This window comes from Scyliorhinus torazame, chromosome 1 (genome assembly GCF_047496885.1).
Source record: "Scyliorhinus torazame isolate Kashiwa2021f chromosome 1, sScyTor2.1, whole genome shotgun sequence".
Classification (NCBI taxonomy): domain Eukaryota; kingdom Metazoa; phylum Chordata; class Chondrichthyes; order Carcharhiniformes; family Scyliorhinidae; genus Scyliorhinus; species Scyliorhinus torazame.
The window spans coordinates 259,364,486-259,377,224 of record NC_092707.1 but is presented as its reverse complement, the minus strand read 5'-3'; the positions used below and the strand labels follow the sequence as shown (position 1 = coordinate 259,377,224).

Genomic DNA, 12,739 nt, shown 5'->3' with positions numbered 1-12,739 from the left:
TCAGATCACTGTCTGGATTACTAGTCCAGCAATATAAATAACATTCTAACGTTGCCAAGAGTTATTTTGTGAATGTAAGTTTTTTTTTCAAAAGCTGGCGACAGAGGAGACTTTTGAAGCTCCCTCCACAGTGCTATCCAGTGGCCACCCCCTAATAATACACAACAATGGCACTAATGTCTATGGATCGAATGTCTCCTACATTATGTCGTAAAATTTTCTACAGGGTGTGGGGTGGTGGGTATCTCAATCCCCTGGAGGGCACTTGCTAAAGTTGTTTGCTCTGTTTCTCTGTGAATTCTACCAATATTCTTGCAGGAGATTCTGAGAATTCTCCCACAGAAATTCTGACTTTAGATAAATTACAGATTTTTAATGACTTTCTGTGGAATTTGTGAATGAGGCATGTTTGTCCTCCCCTCCAGCTACATGTCACACTGACTTGCTGTTTCTTTGTTACAGTCAAGAACAGGGCTATTTCCTGGTTGGCCTTATGAGGGACTATCAGAGCTCCAGGTCTGCTCTTTTCAAAGTGATTGAAAATTCTGAAGCTGTAGCTGTAATCAAATCAAGTATATTGGATCAAGAAGACATAAAGAGGGCACTGTCCAGGGTAAGTGTTGCCATGCTCCACTGATGATCTGCTTCCGCGTGTCGGAGCCCAACAGAATTTTAACAGAATTTTAATATCAAACAGTTACAAATTCAGATCATTATTTTTTTAATATAAATTTTGAGTACCCAATTCATTTTTCCAATTAAGGGGCAATTTAGCGTGGCCAATCCACCTACCCTGCACAGCTTTGGGTGTGGGGGCGACACCCATGCAAACACGGGGAGAATGTGCAAACTCCACACGGACGGTGACCCAGAGCCGGGATCGAAACTGGGACCTCGGCGCCATGAGACAGCAGCACGAACCACTGCGCCACCGTGCTGCCCTAATTCAGATCATTATTTGTTTGTTTTTTTACTTCTTGATAGCTTTCCAATCACACATGCAGCTCTCACTATTCCCACATACCTTCAGCTATTAGCTATGGCAGGCACATCACCTGTATTTTGAACAGATTGTTGTAACTATGGCAATCTCTGTGTACGCTAAGTATGCTGTGATGCGCAATGTGACACGACATACTTTTCAGCAGCGTTCCCTCTTCCACTGGTGTACAGCCATAGGGAACGGGCTCCCTCAGAAAATCCATATTGAAATAGCATTTATTACCAGCACTGATGTTCTAATTGAGGATCCAATGCATTGTCTGGGAAACAAAGAAACACCTAGAGGTGCAAATCTGGTTTCTGCAGCGCTGCCAGGGTTGCCAACTGTGTTCAATGTATTCCTGGAGGTTTCATAACTTGACTTGCTCCCAAACACTCCAGCCATTAGTTGGTTGGTGTGAGGGAAGGTGGCGCGATTGGAATCGAGAAGTCCCTAAACCGACCATTAGCAGTTCACTCGTCGATCTTAGGATTGAGGATGAGTTGGGAGATGAGAAGAGGAACAAGGCAGGAACAAACCATCATCCTCAATATTCTTCGCAAGGGCAGATGGTAAAGGCGGCATTGCAGCTGTCCCATGATGCTGAAAACCGTCTTCTCCCTGGGTGGTCAGGAGGTGCAGGCGTCATTGTTTCCTGCTGGTTCCTGCTGGTTCTGCTCTGCTTCCTTCTACTGTGTGCCACCTTGTCGGGCAAAATAGAGGGCAGAGTGTCAGTGATTGGGTAGTACTTTGTTTGAGTGATGTGCCTGCCATAGCTAATAGCTGAAGGCATGTGGGGATAGTGAGTGCTGCATGTGAGACTGGTAGCATTGATAGGTGTGGAAGAGTGAGTTGATGTATCTGGATGCCCAGCCGGAGTTCTGATGCTGAGTGAGTGATAAAGCTGTGGTGCATTGGGCAGCCTGTGAGGCTGGTGGAGCGATGGTAGATGTCAGGCGAAGATGCATTCTTGACCAACTTAACCAGTTGCCTGAGGTTATTAGACGTTTGTGGCACCGCTCCCAGGTTATCAAGCTCAGGCACTGAGGATTGGCCTCCCTGGCACCGTGCTCCCACCCACTTTTGATGGTGGTCCATGAAGGCCTTCCAGCTGCCCATGGAAGCATGATGTTTCTCCTACCGTTCACTTCCATCGTCAATTCCTTTGGCACCATTGGGCAGCACGGTAGCATTGTGGCTAACACAATTGCTTCACAGCTCCAGGGTTCCAGGTTCGATTCAGGCTTGGGTCACTGTCTGTGCGGAGTCTGCACATCCTCCCCGTGTGTGCGTGGGTTTCCTCCGGGTGCTCCGGTTTCCTCCCACAGTCCAATGATGTGCAGGTTAGGTGGATTGGCCATGATAAATTGCCCTTAGTGTTGGGTGGGGTTACTGGGTTATGGGGTTATGGGGATAGGGTGAAGGATTTGACCTTCGGTAGGGTGCTCTTTCCAAGAGCCGGTGCAGACCCGATGGGCCGAATGGCCTCCTTCTGCACTGTAAATTCTATGATAATCTATGATATCTGTCACCCTGCAACTCCCTCTCCAGGCTAGTGATGCATTTTCTTTGTTTAAACTTGCAACAGTATTATTCAGCGCAGCTCCCCCTTTAAGAAAGTCAGACTGCCTTTAAGAACAGAAGATAGGTTGGATCACTTGCTCTTGGGGCACTGTTTGGACCCCATACTGAGGCAACCAGCAGCATGGAGGATGACCGGCGATTCGCTACAATCTTGATTGTGTGGTAGCTGCAGCAGGTTTCTGCGCTGGTCACCTCGATAGAGCTGATGTGGGCAGGTATTGACTCACCTGCCTAAACAGGACACAGATGAATTCCATCTCGTTTAACAGTCTGAGTGATGTGTCCAAAGCTTTGGTGGGGGTATGGGGTTGCGGGAGAGTGGGCCAGGTAGGGTTCTCTTTCAGAGTCGGTGCAGACTTGATGAGCCAAATGGCCTCTTTATGCACTGTAGGGATTTTATGATTCTGCTTGATATCTTAGTTCACCTGGAATCAACAAATTGCTAGCATGTGCTACTGTAAAATATCCCAATTCCAATTCTATTCCCACACCTAGTGCTGCACTAAGGCAGACATTTGTCCTTTTCCACAGCTAGTCATTCCCGGAATAGATCGTTAATCTGTCTCCAGGTGCTTAGAGCCTGAGGAGCGGACCAGGAGCCTCTCCCGCTCTTACTGCCAGCCATTGGGCATGTTGGAAAGATTTTTAGGGTGACACTCGATCTGTTGGCCACGTTATGAATGCACCGTCCTTGACCATCAAATCCTGGGGGGAACTCAAACCCAGAGCTTCTGACTCCGGGGCAGGGACACTACCCACTGCACCACAAGACATCCTTCTGTAAAGTGTGGAGCGGTGCAAACTATTTTACCTGACAATAAACATTCCATGCAATTGAACAGAAAAATGAAATGAAGGACATTGGAGAAGCAAAATTGAAGGCTGTTTTCCCAAGTAAGAGACAGATGGTGAGAAAGTGGGAATAAAATGAAACAAAAAAGGGTGGGCTTCTCACTGCAGGTGGAAAATCCCTTTTCCTAAATGTCCTATTGAAATTGTAGGACATGTTGTCTGGTTGAGTCTATCTCTGAATTTTTTTGTCTGTTGGTCAGCATGAAGTGGCAAAATCTGAGTTAAATGGAAGTCAGGAGCAACTGGATGAATTCACCTCGAAAACGAAACAACTGTTGGCCGAATTGAAGAAGATTCACGACTGCGACCCAACGCCACTCAAACAAGATCTGGACAACGTCTTGGACCAATGGCTAGATGTAATTATTTTATATAGTTATATTATTTTGGGCCTCTTATGCTCTCCTTTTGAAGGGAAAGGAAAAAGAAACCTTTATGACCCATCTATTGCTTGCTTGTTTCCTCATTCACAGAACTGCCCAGCATTGGTGTTGTTGCTGGTATAGGATGTCTTGAACCCAAAACCTCTCCCAGTCAGTGAATTGCCAGTTCATTCTAATCAGGGGGAAAGGAAATCGTCCTGAAACCATGAGATACAAGTGGACCAGACACTCCTTATTGTTCACTTCCAATAGCAGCTCGGTAACAAAGATCGGGTCCAAGGCTGGAATGTTCTATTTTTTGGGCAAAGTGTTGTCTCGGGGGAAAGAGCAGAGAGCAGCTCACTGGCTGCCTTGTCAGGTTTTCCTACCAAAGTTTCAAAGACTTTGCCAAAAATAAATGAAAGGGGTGGGTCCCAGAATGTCATTCTGACGGGCTGGGTTCTTATTGAGCCTACCCGTCTGCAACTTAGGTTTCTGAAAGAGCGGGGCGCTGATTTAAAGACAATTTTAAAATGAACACCCCATGGAACTACCCCCTCCCACCCCCGCAATGGAACACCCCTCCCCTAACCCCGCAACGAAACACCCCTTCCCTAAACCCGCAACGGAACACCCCGTCCACCTCCCCAATGGAACACCCCGCCCACCTCCCCAATGGAACAACCCCACCTGCCCTTCCCATGGAACACCCCCCCCCCTCCCCAGTGGAACATAATCTCCCCTGCCCCACCCAAAGGAACCACCCCATCCCTCCCAGTGGAACATGCCCTCCCCTGCCTCCCCCTATGAAACACTTCCCTGTACCCCAGTGGAACCCCCGCACCCCCCCCCCAATGGAACATCCCTCACCTGCCCTCCCCCCCCCCATGGAAGACCTCTCCGCTCTCTCCATGGAAATCCCCCCAATGGAACAACCCCTCGCCTCCCCTGCCCCAATGGAACACCCCCAATGGAACATCTCCAGCCCTCCCAATGGAACAACCCCAAACCCTCCCAATGAAACACCCTCCACCCCCCAATGGAACAATCCCACCCACACCTCCCAATGGAACACACCTCTCGGCCCCCATGGAACATCCCCCGCCCCTACAATGGAAAAACCCTGCCCCCCCCCCCCATGAAACACTTCCCTGTTCCCCCCCCCCCAATGGAACCCCCTCGTCCCTACAATGGAACACCAGTGAGCGGGCAATTTAACGTGGGACGTGGGACGGGTTCTGTCTGTGACAGTCACTCGAGGCCAGAATTGAACCTGGGTCCCTCGTGCTGTGAGGCAGCTGTGCTAACCACTGTGTCAGTGTGCCGCCCTGTTGGCAGCCCCCCCCCCCCCCCCCCCCCCCTCTATTGGGCATGATTTGCTTTTGCGGGCCCTCCCGCCTGTCCTCCACCCCTTCAAAGAACCTGCTCATTCGGGCCACAGTCATATGCGCCCTGTGGACCACCTTGAATTGTATCAGGCTAAGCCTGGCGCACAATGAGAACGTGTTGACTCTACTCAGGGTGTCCTCCCACAATCCCGCCTCTAACTCCTTGCCCAATTCTTCCTCCCACTTTTGCTTCACATCCCCTATCGGGGCTCCCTCCCATTCCATGAGCTTTTTATAAATTTCCGAGACCTTCCCCTCCCCCACTCCCGTTTTTGACACTACCTTATCCTGTATCCCCTGGGGCGGTAGGTGCGGAAAGGCCGAGACCTGCCTCCGTGCAAAGTCCCTCGCCTGCAAGTAGCAGAACTCATTCCCACCGGCAGCTCAAACTCCTCCTCCAAGTCCTCCAAACACGGAAAGCCCCCATCAATAAACAAGCCCCCAAACCGCTCTCCCCACACCGCTCAATTCCAGCTCGCTGCCCTCCTCAAAAGCCCCCCATCCAGCTCCCCCCGGTGTAAACCGCTGGTTACCTCAAATTGGTGCCCATACCGGCGCCCCCTCCACCTCCATATATCCCCACACCCTCAGGGCAGTCACCACTACCGGGCTTGTGGAGTCAGACCTTATAACTTAAATGATCATTGTTCAAAGACCTCAAACTCGTAAGAAAATTATTGAGCTGGAAGATTTTGCTGTGTTTAGAGTGGCCATTTTGATTAATAGCCAACTGTGTATATTCTCCTAACAGGTATCCGAGCGTCTGGAAGACAACATTGAGAGGCTGAGCAAGAGTCTTGCGATGTGGGAGGATGTGGTCAGCATCAGCGATCAGATTGATACGTGGTGCAAAAGTTCTACCTCTGAGCTAAATGAAATGGTTAGCAACTTGAACGACAGCCAGAAAACAGAAGTGAGACTACTGGAGTTCCAGGTAGATGGCAACAGGTTACTCCTGGTGGGTGATGAAGGACTATTCCAACGTCCTGGGTTAAAGTCTGAAATTATCACTATTGCCCCTGGCCCAGTTTGCTTAGGTGAGATTGGGGATCAGTGATCAAATCTAGCGAACATCCCAAAAAAGCATTCTTTAAAAAAAAACAAGCTGAATAGGGCATTCCTCCGGGCAGTTGTGTGAGTGAGAGATGCAACACTGAGAGTTGGTCAACTGGCACACTTCCTTCATTAGCAGGGAACAAGAGTCAGGGGTCCCACAATAAACACTTAACTGTGGGCGTCCCTTTGGCTAGACTACCAGCTGACACTGGCCGCAGTGCTTCCTGCACATGTTATCCTCAAATAGCAATTGAGATTCTTGTGCAGGCTGTAGGACCCCAATCCGCATGTTAAACGGGTAGGCCTCCCGATTCTGGTGTGTGCTTTGGCTGCCTGGCATTAAGCCCCTTTGAAAGAGGCAGGGGTCAGAGTTCCAGATGGGTCATGACACATTCTTTGATGCTAGCCGGTAAGCCTAACCTGCGCCTCGCTCAGAATCACATCCTGTGCCCACAGCACCCTGCTGTACAATGCCCAACCTCACTGCCTCCTGACTTGAAACTGGCCATGGCCCGCAGAACCTTTTGCCCGTTGCTAGTTCACCAGGCCTCGGTGCTGGAGATATTTTAGAACAACTTGGAATTTTACAGTGCAGGAAGAAGCCACTGCCCGACAGATCTGTGCCAGTTTTTATGCTCTATGCGAGCTCCCTCACAGTGTACTTTGTCAAATTCTATCGGCAGCCCTTCTATTCCTTTCTCCGTGATGTTCGTATCTAGTTTCTCCTTAAAAATCTTGATACTATTCACGTCAACTGTTCCGTGTGGGAGCAAGCTTCACATTCTCACTATATTCTAGGGAAAGAAGTTTCTCCTGACCTCTTTACTGGGTTTATTAATAATTCAGTTATGCTGACAGCCACGTGTTCGAACCCCCACAGTTGGAAATACGTTCTCACTAATCTTGCTGTTCTTTCATTACCCCTCTCAGGTTGTCCTACATGACTCTTGGTAGCACCGGAATCACTTTCTGCTCATTCATTAAAACCTCAATATAATTCCCTAACAAATGATAATTGTTGCTCTCCAGCCTGTCGGTTAGAATTGATTCTGACTGGAACCGCAGCAGGATTTCTCCCTATCCATGCTTCAAGACTCTCTTGGAACTAATGTTGTGTTTGCCTGAATTCAGCTCTTTTGAAATCGAGTAGTTTGACTCCACTCCCCTTTGTCGTTTCACGTTCCATCGAGAACATTTTAGCTCAAAAAGCACTAGAATTTCCAGCGAACGGATCTGCCAATTAGTCGACTGACGCTTCCACTCTGTTATTGCCTTGCAGTCTGAGGCCACAACGAAACGGGAGAAACTCCAGAGTTTACGTTCTAAAATTTGTGAGCTGACGGAGTTATCCAAATGTCAGGAGCCACCGCCTGTACTGCAGGTAAGTAAAAGCTTTCTGTGTGTTTCTCACCCACCTTTTGATCAAGCTCCACGAGGAAACAGAACAGAGGGCAGAAATTGTGAGGCTGCACTGCCTGGTATGGCTGCAGAGCTAGGGCAGCAATGCTGAACCATCCACATCTCTGTGGCTCCCTCGATTACGTCATTGAGCTATCAGCAAATGATCTGAAAGTTTTGCGTCGTGTGCATGTTGGGCCCTGCTCCCTACTAGGACAGTAATTCAGCCACATTTAAAGATTGGGCCCATTATTCACATCAGTCAGAGTCTTTAAGAGTAGAGTGCTTAACTGAAGTACTGGAAATTAAGTGATGATCTAATTGACTTATTCTTCCTTCTTCTTTCAACTTTTTTCCTTGGGGCCTCAACAATGCTCGTAGGTCTCCCTTCACCATCTCCTCCTGTCAGCTGCCCATTCCTCCATCTAATCCCGCTGCATTTAACTCTCTCGCCACTGCATCTCTCCATCTGGTCTGAGGCCTTACTCTTTCTTCTCCTTCTCCCTGGTCCCATCTCCATGACCCGTCTCCCCACATTTCCCCTCTCTCCACAACAGGTGACCATTCTATTTTCAATTGCTTCTTGGCTTGCTTTCTTCGACGCTCCCACAATCTTCACTGACTACTTTGTTCTTTTGTCCACACATCCATTTCAGTATCTGCATTACATCAGTATCCAGTCATATTTGCCCAAGTGTCTGCACTATATCACAAGGCCTGAGTCACAAGTGTCCAGTAGATTCTTCCTTTCAACTTCTGCGATACTTTTCCAACACATAAAACTCCGCTGCACTTCATCCAATGATTCCAATCAGAGCGGGTCCATTGCTTATTTTCCATTTCCGTAATTCTATCTTCTGGCATAACTGACCTCAGGTGCTTGACTTAATTCCTCCAACTCGTCGGCCATAATCTTTACACCTTCACTCTGATCCTCTTCCCTAGGTTCAGACTGACAATCCCTAAATGGCGGCTGATATGAATTGAGGTGTTTAAACTGATTTTAAAAAGTCGGTAGGGTAGATTGAGAGAAAGAAAAGGGGTTGCCTGAAAATTAGAGTGAAGCCACTCAGGGGTAATGTCGGGGAACAGAGTAAAAGATTTGCATTTGTATAGCGCTGAAGGCGTTGGGATTTCACAATGCACTCTACAGACAATGAAATGTCGTCCCTGTGGGGATATTGCTTCACACAAAGCAGATGGGAGTCTGGACTTCCCTTCCCAGGAAGCTGTGAATGATGGGTGTCAGTCGGAGCTTCTGGCGCTGAGATCTTTTCTAAGGGGATGTATATGAATAAATGGAGTTGAGATACAGACTAATGGAATTTTGCGCTCAGTGTGCAGAGTGCTGGCTGAGGCGAGAAAACCAACGTGCAGCTCGCCGGCTGCACAGCCAAGTTTGCTCTCCAGACCTTTTTTTAAAAAATATGTTTATTAAAGTTTTTTAACACAATTTTTCACCCTTACAAACAATAAACCCCCCCCCGTAACAAAATAGAAAGAAAATGTACATAGCAAGATATATACATGGTAAATCGATATGTTACAGAGCTTTGTACACTGGCTCTCTCCCGTACTTGCCAGTTTCCCAAATATTTCATGTGTTCTCTTGCTCAAACACCCCCTAGGCAAACCCCCTTCTCCCCTCCCTCCCTCTCCCCCCCACCCCCCCCTTCCACAGGACATCCCCCCCCCCCCCCCCCTGCCCGGCGTTGCTGCTGCTGCTGACCGACCTTCCCCTAACGCTCCGCGAGATAGTCTAGGAACGGTTGCCACCGCCTGGAGAACCCCTGCGCAGACCCTCTCAAGGCAAACTTTATCCTCTCCAGCTTAATGAACCCAGCCATGTCGTTTGTCCAGGCCTCCACGCTGGGGGGCTTCGCCTCCTTCCACATTAGCAAGATCCTTCGCCGGGCTACTAGGGACGCAAAGGCCAGAATGCCGGCCTCTTTCGCCTCCTGCATTCCCGGCTCGTCCACTACTCCAAATATTGCTAGCCCCCAGCTTGGCTTGACCCGGACTTTCACCACCTGAGATATTGTTCCCGCCACTCCTCTCCAGAACCCCTCCAGTGGCGGGCATGACCAAAACATATGGACATGGTTCGCCGGGCTCACTGAGCACCTTCCACATCTGTCCTCTACCCCAAAGAACCTACTCAACCTCGCCCCCGTCAAGTGCGCTCTGTGAACCACCTTAAATTGTATCAGACTGAGCCTGGCACACGAGGAGGAGGAATTAACCCTACCTAGGGCATCAGCCCATAACCCCTCAGTCTCCTCCCCCAGCTCCTTTGCCCATTTACCCTCTACCAGCGCTTCCCCCTCTTCTTTCATCTCCTGGTATATTGCCGACACCTTGCCCTCCCCGACCCATACACCCGAGATCACCCTGTCTTGAATTTCCTGTGCCGGGAGCAACGGGAATTCCCTCACCTGCCGCCTCACAAACGCCCTCACCTGCATGTATCTAAAAGCATTTCCCGGGGGTATCTCAAACTTCTCCTCTAGTGTCCCCAGGCTCGCAAACGACCCATCACTGAACAGGTCCCCCATTCTTCTAATCCCTGCCCGATGCCAGCTCTGAAACCTCCCCGTCCATCCTCCCCGGGACAAACCGGTGGTTACCCCTGATCGGGGACCACACCGAGGCTCCCATTGCACCCCTGTGCCGTCTCCACTGGCCCCAGATCCTTAGCGTTGCCGCCACCACTGGACTCGTGGTGTACTTTGACGGCGAGAGCGGCAGCGGTGCCGTCACCAGCGCCCCCAGGCTCGTTCCTTTACAGGACGCCATCTCCAACCTCTTCCATGCCGCCCCCTCTCCCTCCATCACCCACTTGCGGATCATCGCCACATTTGCTGCCCAGTAGTAGCTCCCTAGGTTCGGCTGCGCCAACCCTCCTCGGTCCCTACTGCGTTCCAGAAACCCTCTCCTTACCCTCGGGGTCTTATTCGCCCACACAAACCCCATAATACTCCTGCCTACGCTCTTAAAAAAGGTCTTGGTGATCACGATGGGAAGGCACTGAAACACAAAAAGAAACCTCGGAAGGACCACCATTTTGACCGACTGCACTCTACCCGCTAGCGAGAGCGGTAAAATGTCCCATCTTTTGAAGTCCTCCTCCATCTGCTCCACCAACCTCGTCAGATTCAGTTTATGTAGGGCCCCCCATCTCCTGGCTATCTGGATCCTCAGGTACCGAAAGCTCCCCTCCGCCCTCCTCAGCGGTAGCTCGCCTATCCCCCTTTCTTGGTCCCTTGCCTGTACTACAAAAAGCTCACTCTTCCCTACATTGAGCTTATCGCCCGAAAAATCCCCAAACTCCCTTAAAGTCTGCATGACCTCCACCATCCCCACCACTGGATCCGCCACATACAGCAACAGGTCATCCGCATAAAGCGACACTCGATGCTCTTCTCCCCCTCGGACCACCCCCCTCCATTTCCTAGACTCCCTCAATGATATGGCAAAGGGTTCAATCGCCAATGCAAACAACAGGGGGTACAAGGGGCACCCCTGCCTCGTCCCACGATACAGCCGAAAATACTCCGCCGATTCGTCAGCACACTCGCCACCGGGGCTCTGTAAAGGAGCTTATCCCAACTAATAAACCCTCCCCCGAACCCAAAGCTACGCAGCACTTCCCAGAGGTACTCCCACTCTACTCGGTCAAAGGCCTTCTCCGCGTCCATAGCTGCCACTATCTCCGCCTCTCCCTCCACCGATGGCATCATTATCACGTTTAAGAGCCGCCGCACATTGGTGTTTAGTTGCCTGCCCTTTACAAATCCCGTCTGGTGCTCGTGGATCACCCCCGGGATACAGTCCTCAATTCTCGTAGCCAGCACTTTTGCCAGCAACTTAGCATCCACATTGAGGAGCGAGATCGGTCTGTACGATCCACATTGCAGTGGGTCCTTGTCCCGCTTTAGGATCAAAGAAATCGTCGCCTCCGACATTGTCGGGGGCAGGGTCCCTTCCTCCCTTGCCTCATTAAAGGTCCTCACTAGTAGCGGGGCCAACAGGTCTACGTACTTCCTGTAGAACTCCACCGGGAACCCATCCGGTCCCGGGGCCTTCCCTGCCTGCATACTCCCCAAACCCTTGCTCAGCTCCTCCAACCCAATTGGTGCCCCCAAACCAGCTACCTCTTGCTCCTCCACCCTCGGGAATCTCAATTGGTCTAGGAATCGTCTCATCCCCACTTCCCCCGCTGGGGGCTGGGATCTGTACAGCTCCTCATAGAAGGCCTTGAATGCCTCATTTATTTTTGCCGCACTCCGCACTGTGGCTTCCCTTCCATCCTTGACTCCCCCTATTTCCCTCGCTGCCATCCTCTTACGGAGCTGGTGTGCCAGAATCCGACTCGCCTTCTCCCCATACTCGTATGTCGCCCCCTGCGCCTTCCTCCACTGTGCCTCTGCCTTCCCTGTGGTCAACAGATCAAACTCCGTCTGGAGACGTCGCCTTTCCCCAAGTAATCCCTCCTCAGGGGCCTCTGCGTATCTCCTGTCCACTCTTAAAATCCCCCCCACTAACCTCTCCCTTTCCATGCCCTCTATCTTCTCCCTATGAGCCCTAATGGAGATTAGCTCTCCCCTGATCACCGCCTTCAGCGCCTCCCATACCACCCCCACCCGCACCTCCCCATTGTCGTTGACCTCCAAGTACCTTTCGATGCACCCCCTCACCCTCCCACACACCACCTCGTCCGCCAGCAGTCCCACATCCAATCGCCACAACGGGCGTTGGTCCCTCTCTTCTCCCAGCCCCAGTTCCACCCAGTGCGGGGCGTGATCCGAAATGGCTATGGCCGAATACTCCGTTCCCTGCACTTTCGGGATCAGCACCCTGCCCAGAACAAAAAAATCTATCCGGGAGTAGGCTTTGTGGACGTGGGAGAAAAAAGAAAATTCCCTGGCCTGCGGACTGGCAAACCTCCACGGGTCCACTCCCCCCATCTGAGCCATAAACCTCCTAAGCACTTTGGCCTCCACCGGCCTCTTTCCAGTCCTCGATCTGGAGCGATCCAGTGCTGGGTCCAACACCGTATTGAAATCCCCACCCATTATCAGGCCTCCTACCTCCAAGTCCGAATGCGCCCCAACATG

General features: G+C 50.7%; 1 protein-coding gene across 13 annotated transcripts in view; it reads left to right on the top strand.

The window, feature by feature from the left end:
* The window catches only part of syne1b (spectrin repeat containing, nuclear envelope 1b), a 669,902-nt gene that overhangs the window by 203,310 nt on the left and 453,853 nt on the right, over positions 1–12,739 (top strand). For all 13 annotated transcript variants that reach the window (XM_072505314.1, XM_072505250.1, XM_072505295.1 and 10 more), the window contains 4 exons: positions 463–613; positions 3,619–3,777; positions 5,920–6,102; positions 7,504–7,605. In XM_072505314.1, coding sequence (XP_072361415.1) covers positions 463–613; positions 3,619–3,777; positions 5,920–6,102; positions 7,504–7,605 — 595 coding nt within the window. The remainder of the gene's footprint in view (positions 1–462; positions 614–3,618; positions 3,778–5,919; positions 6,103–7,503; positions 7,606–12,739) is intronic.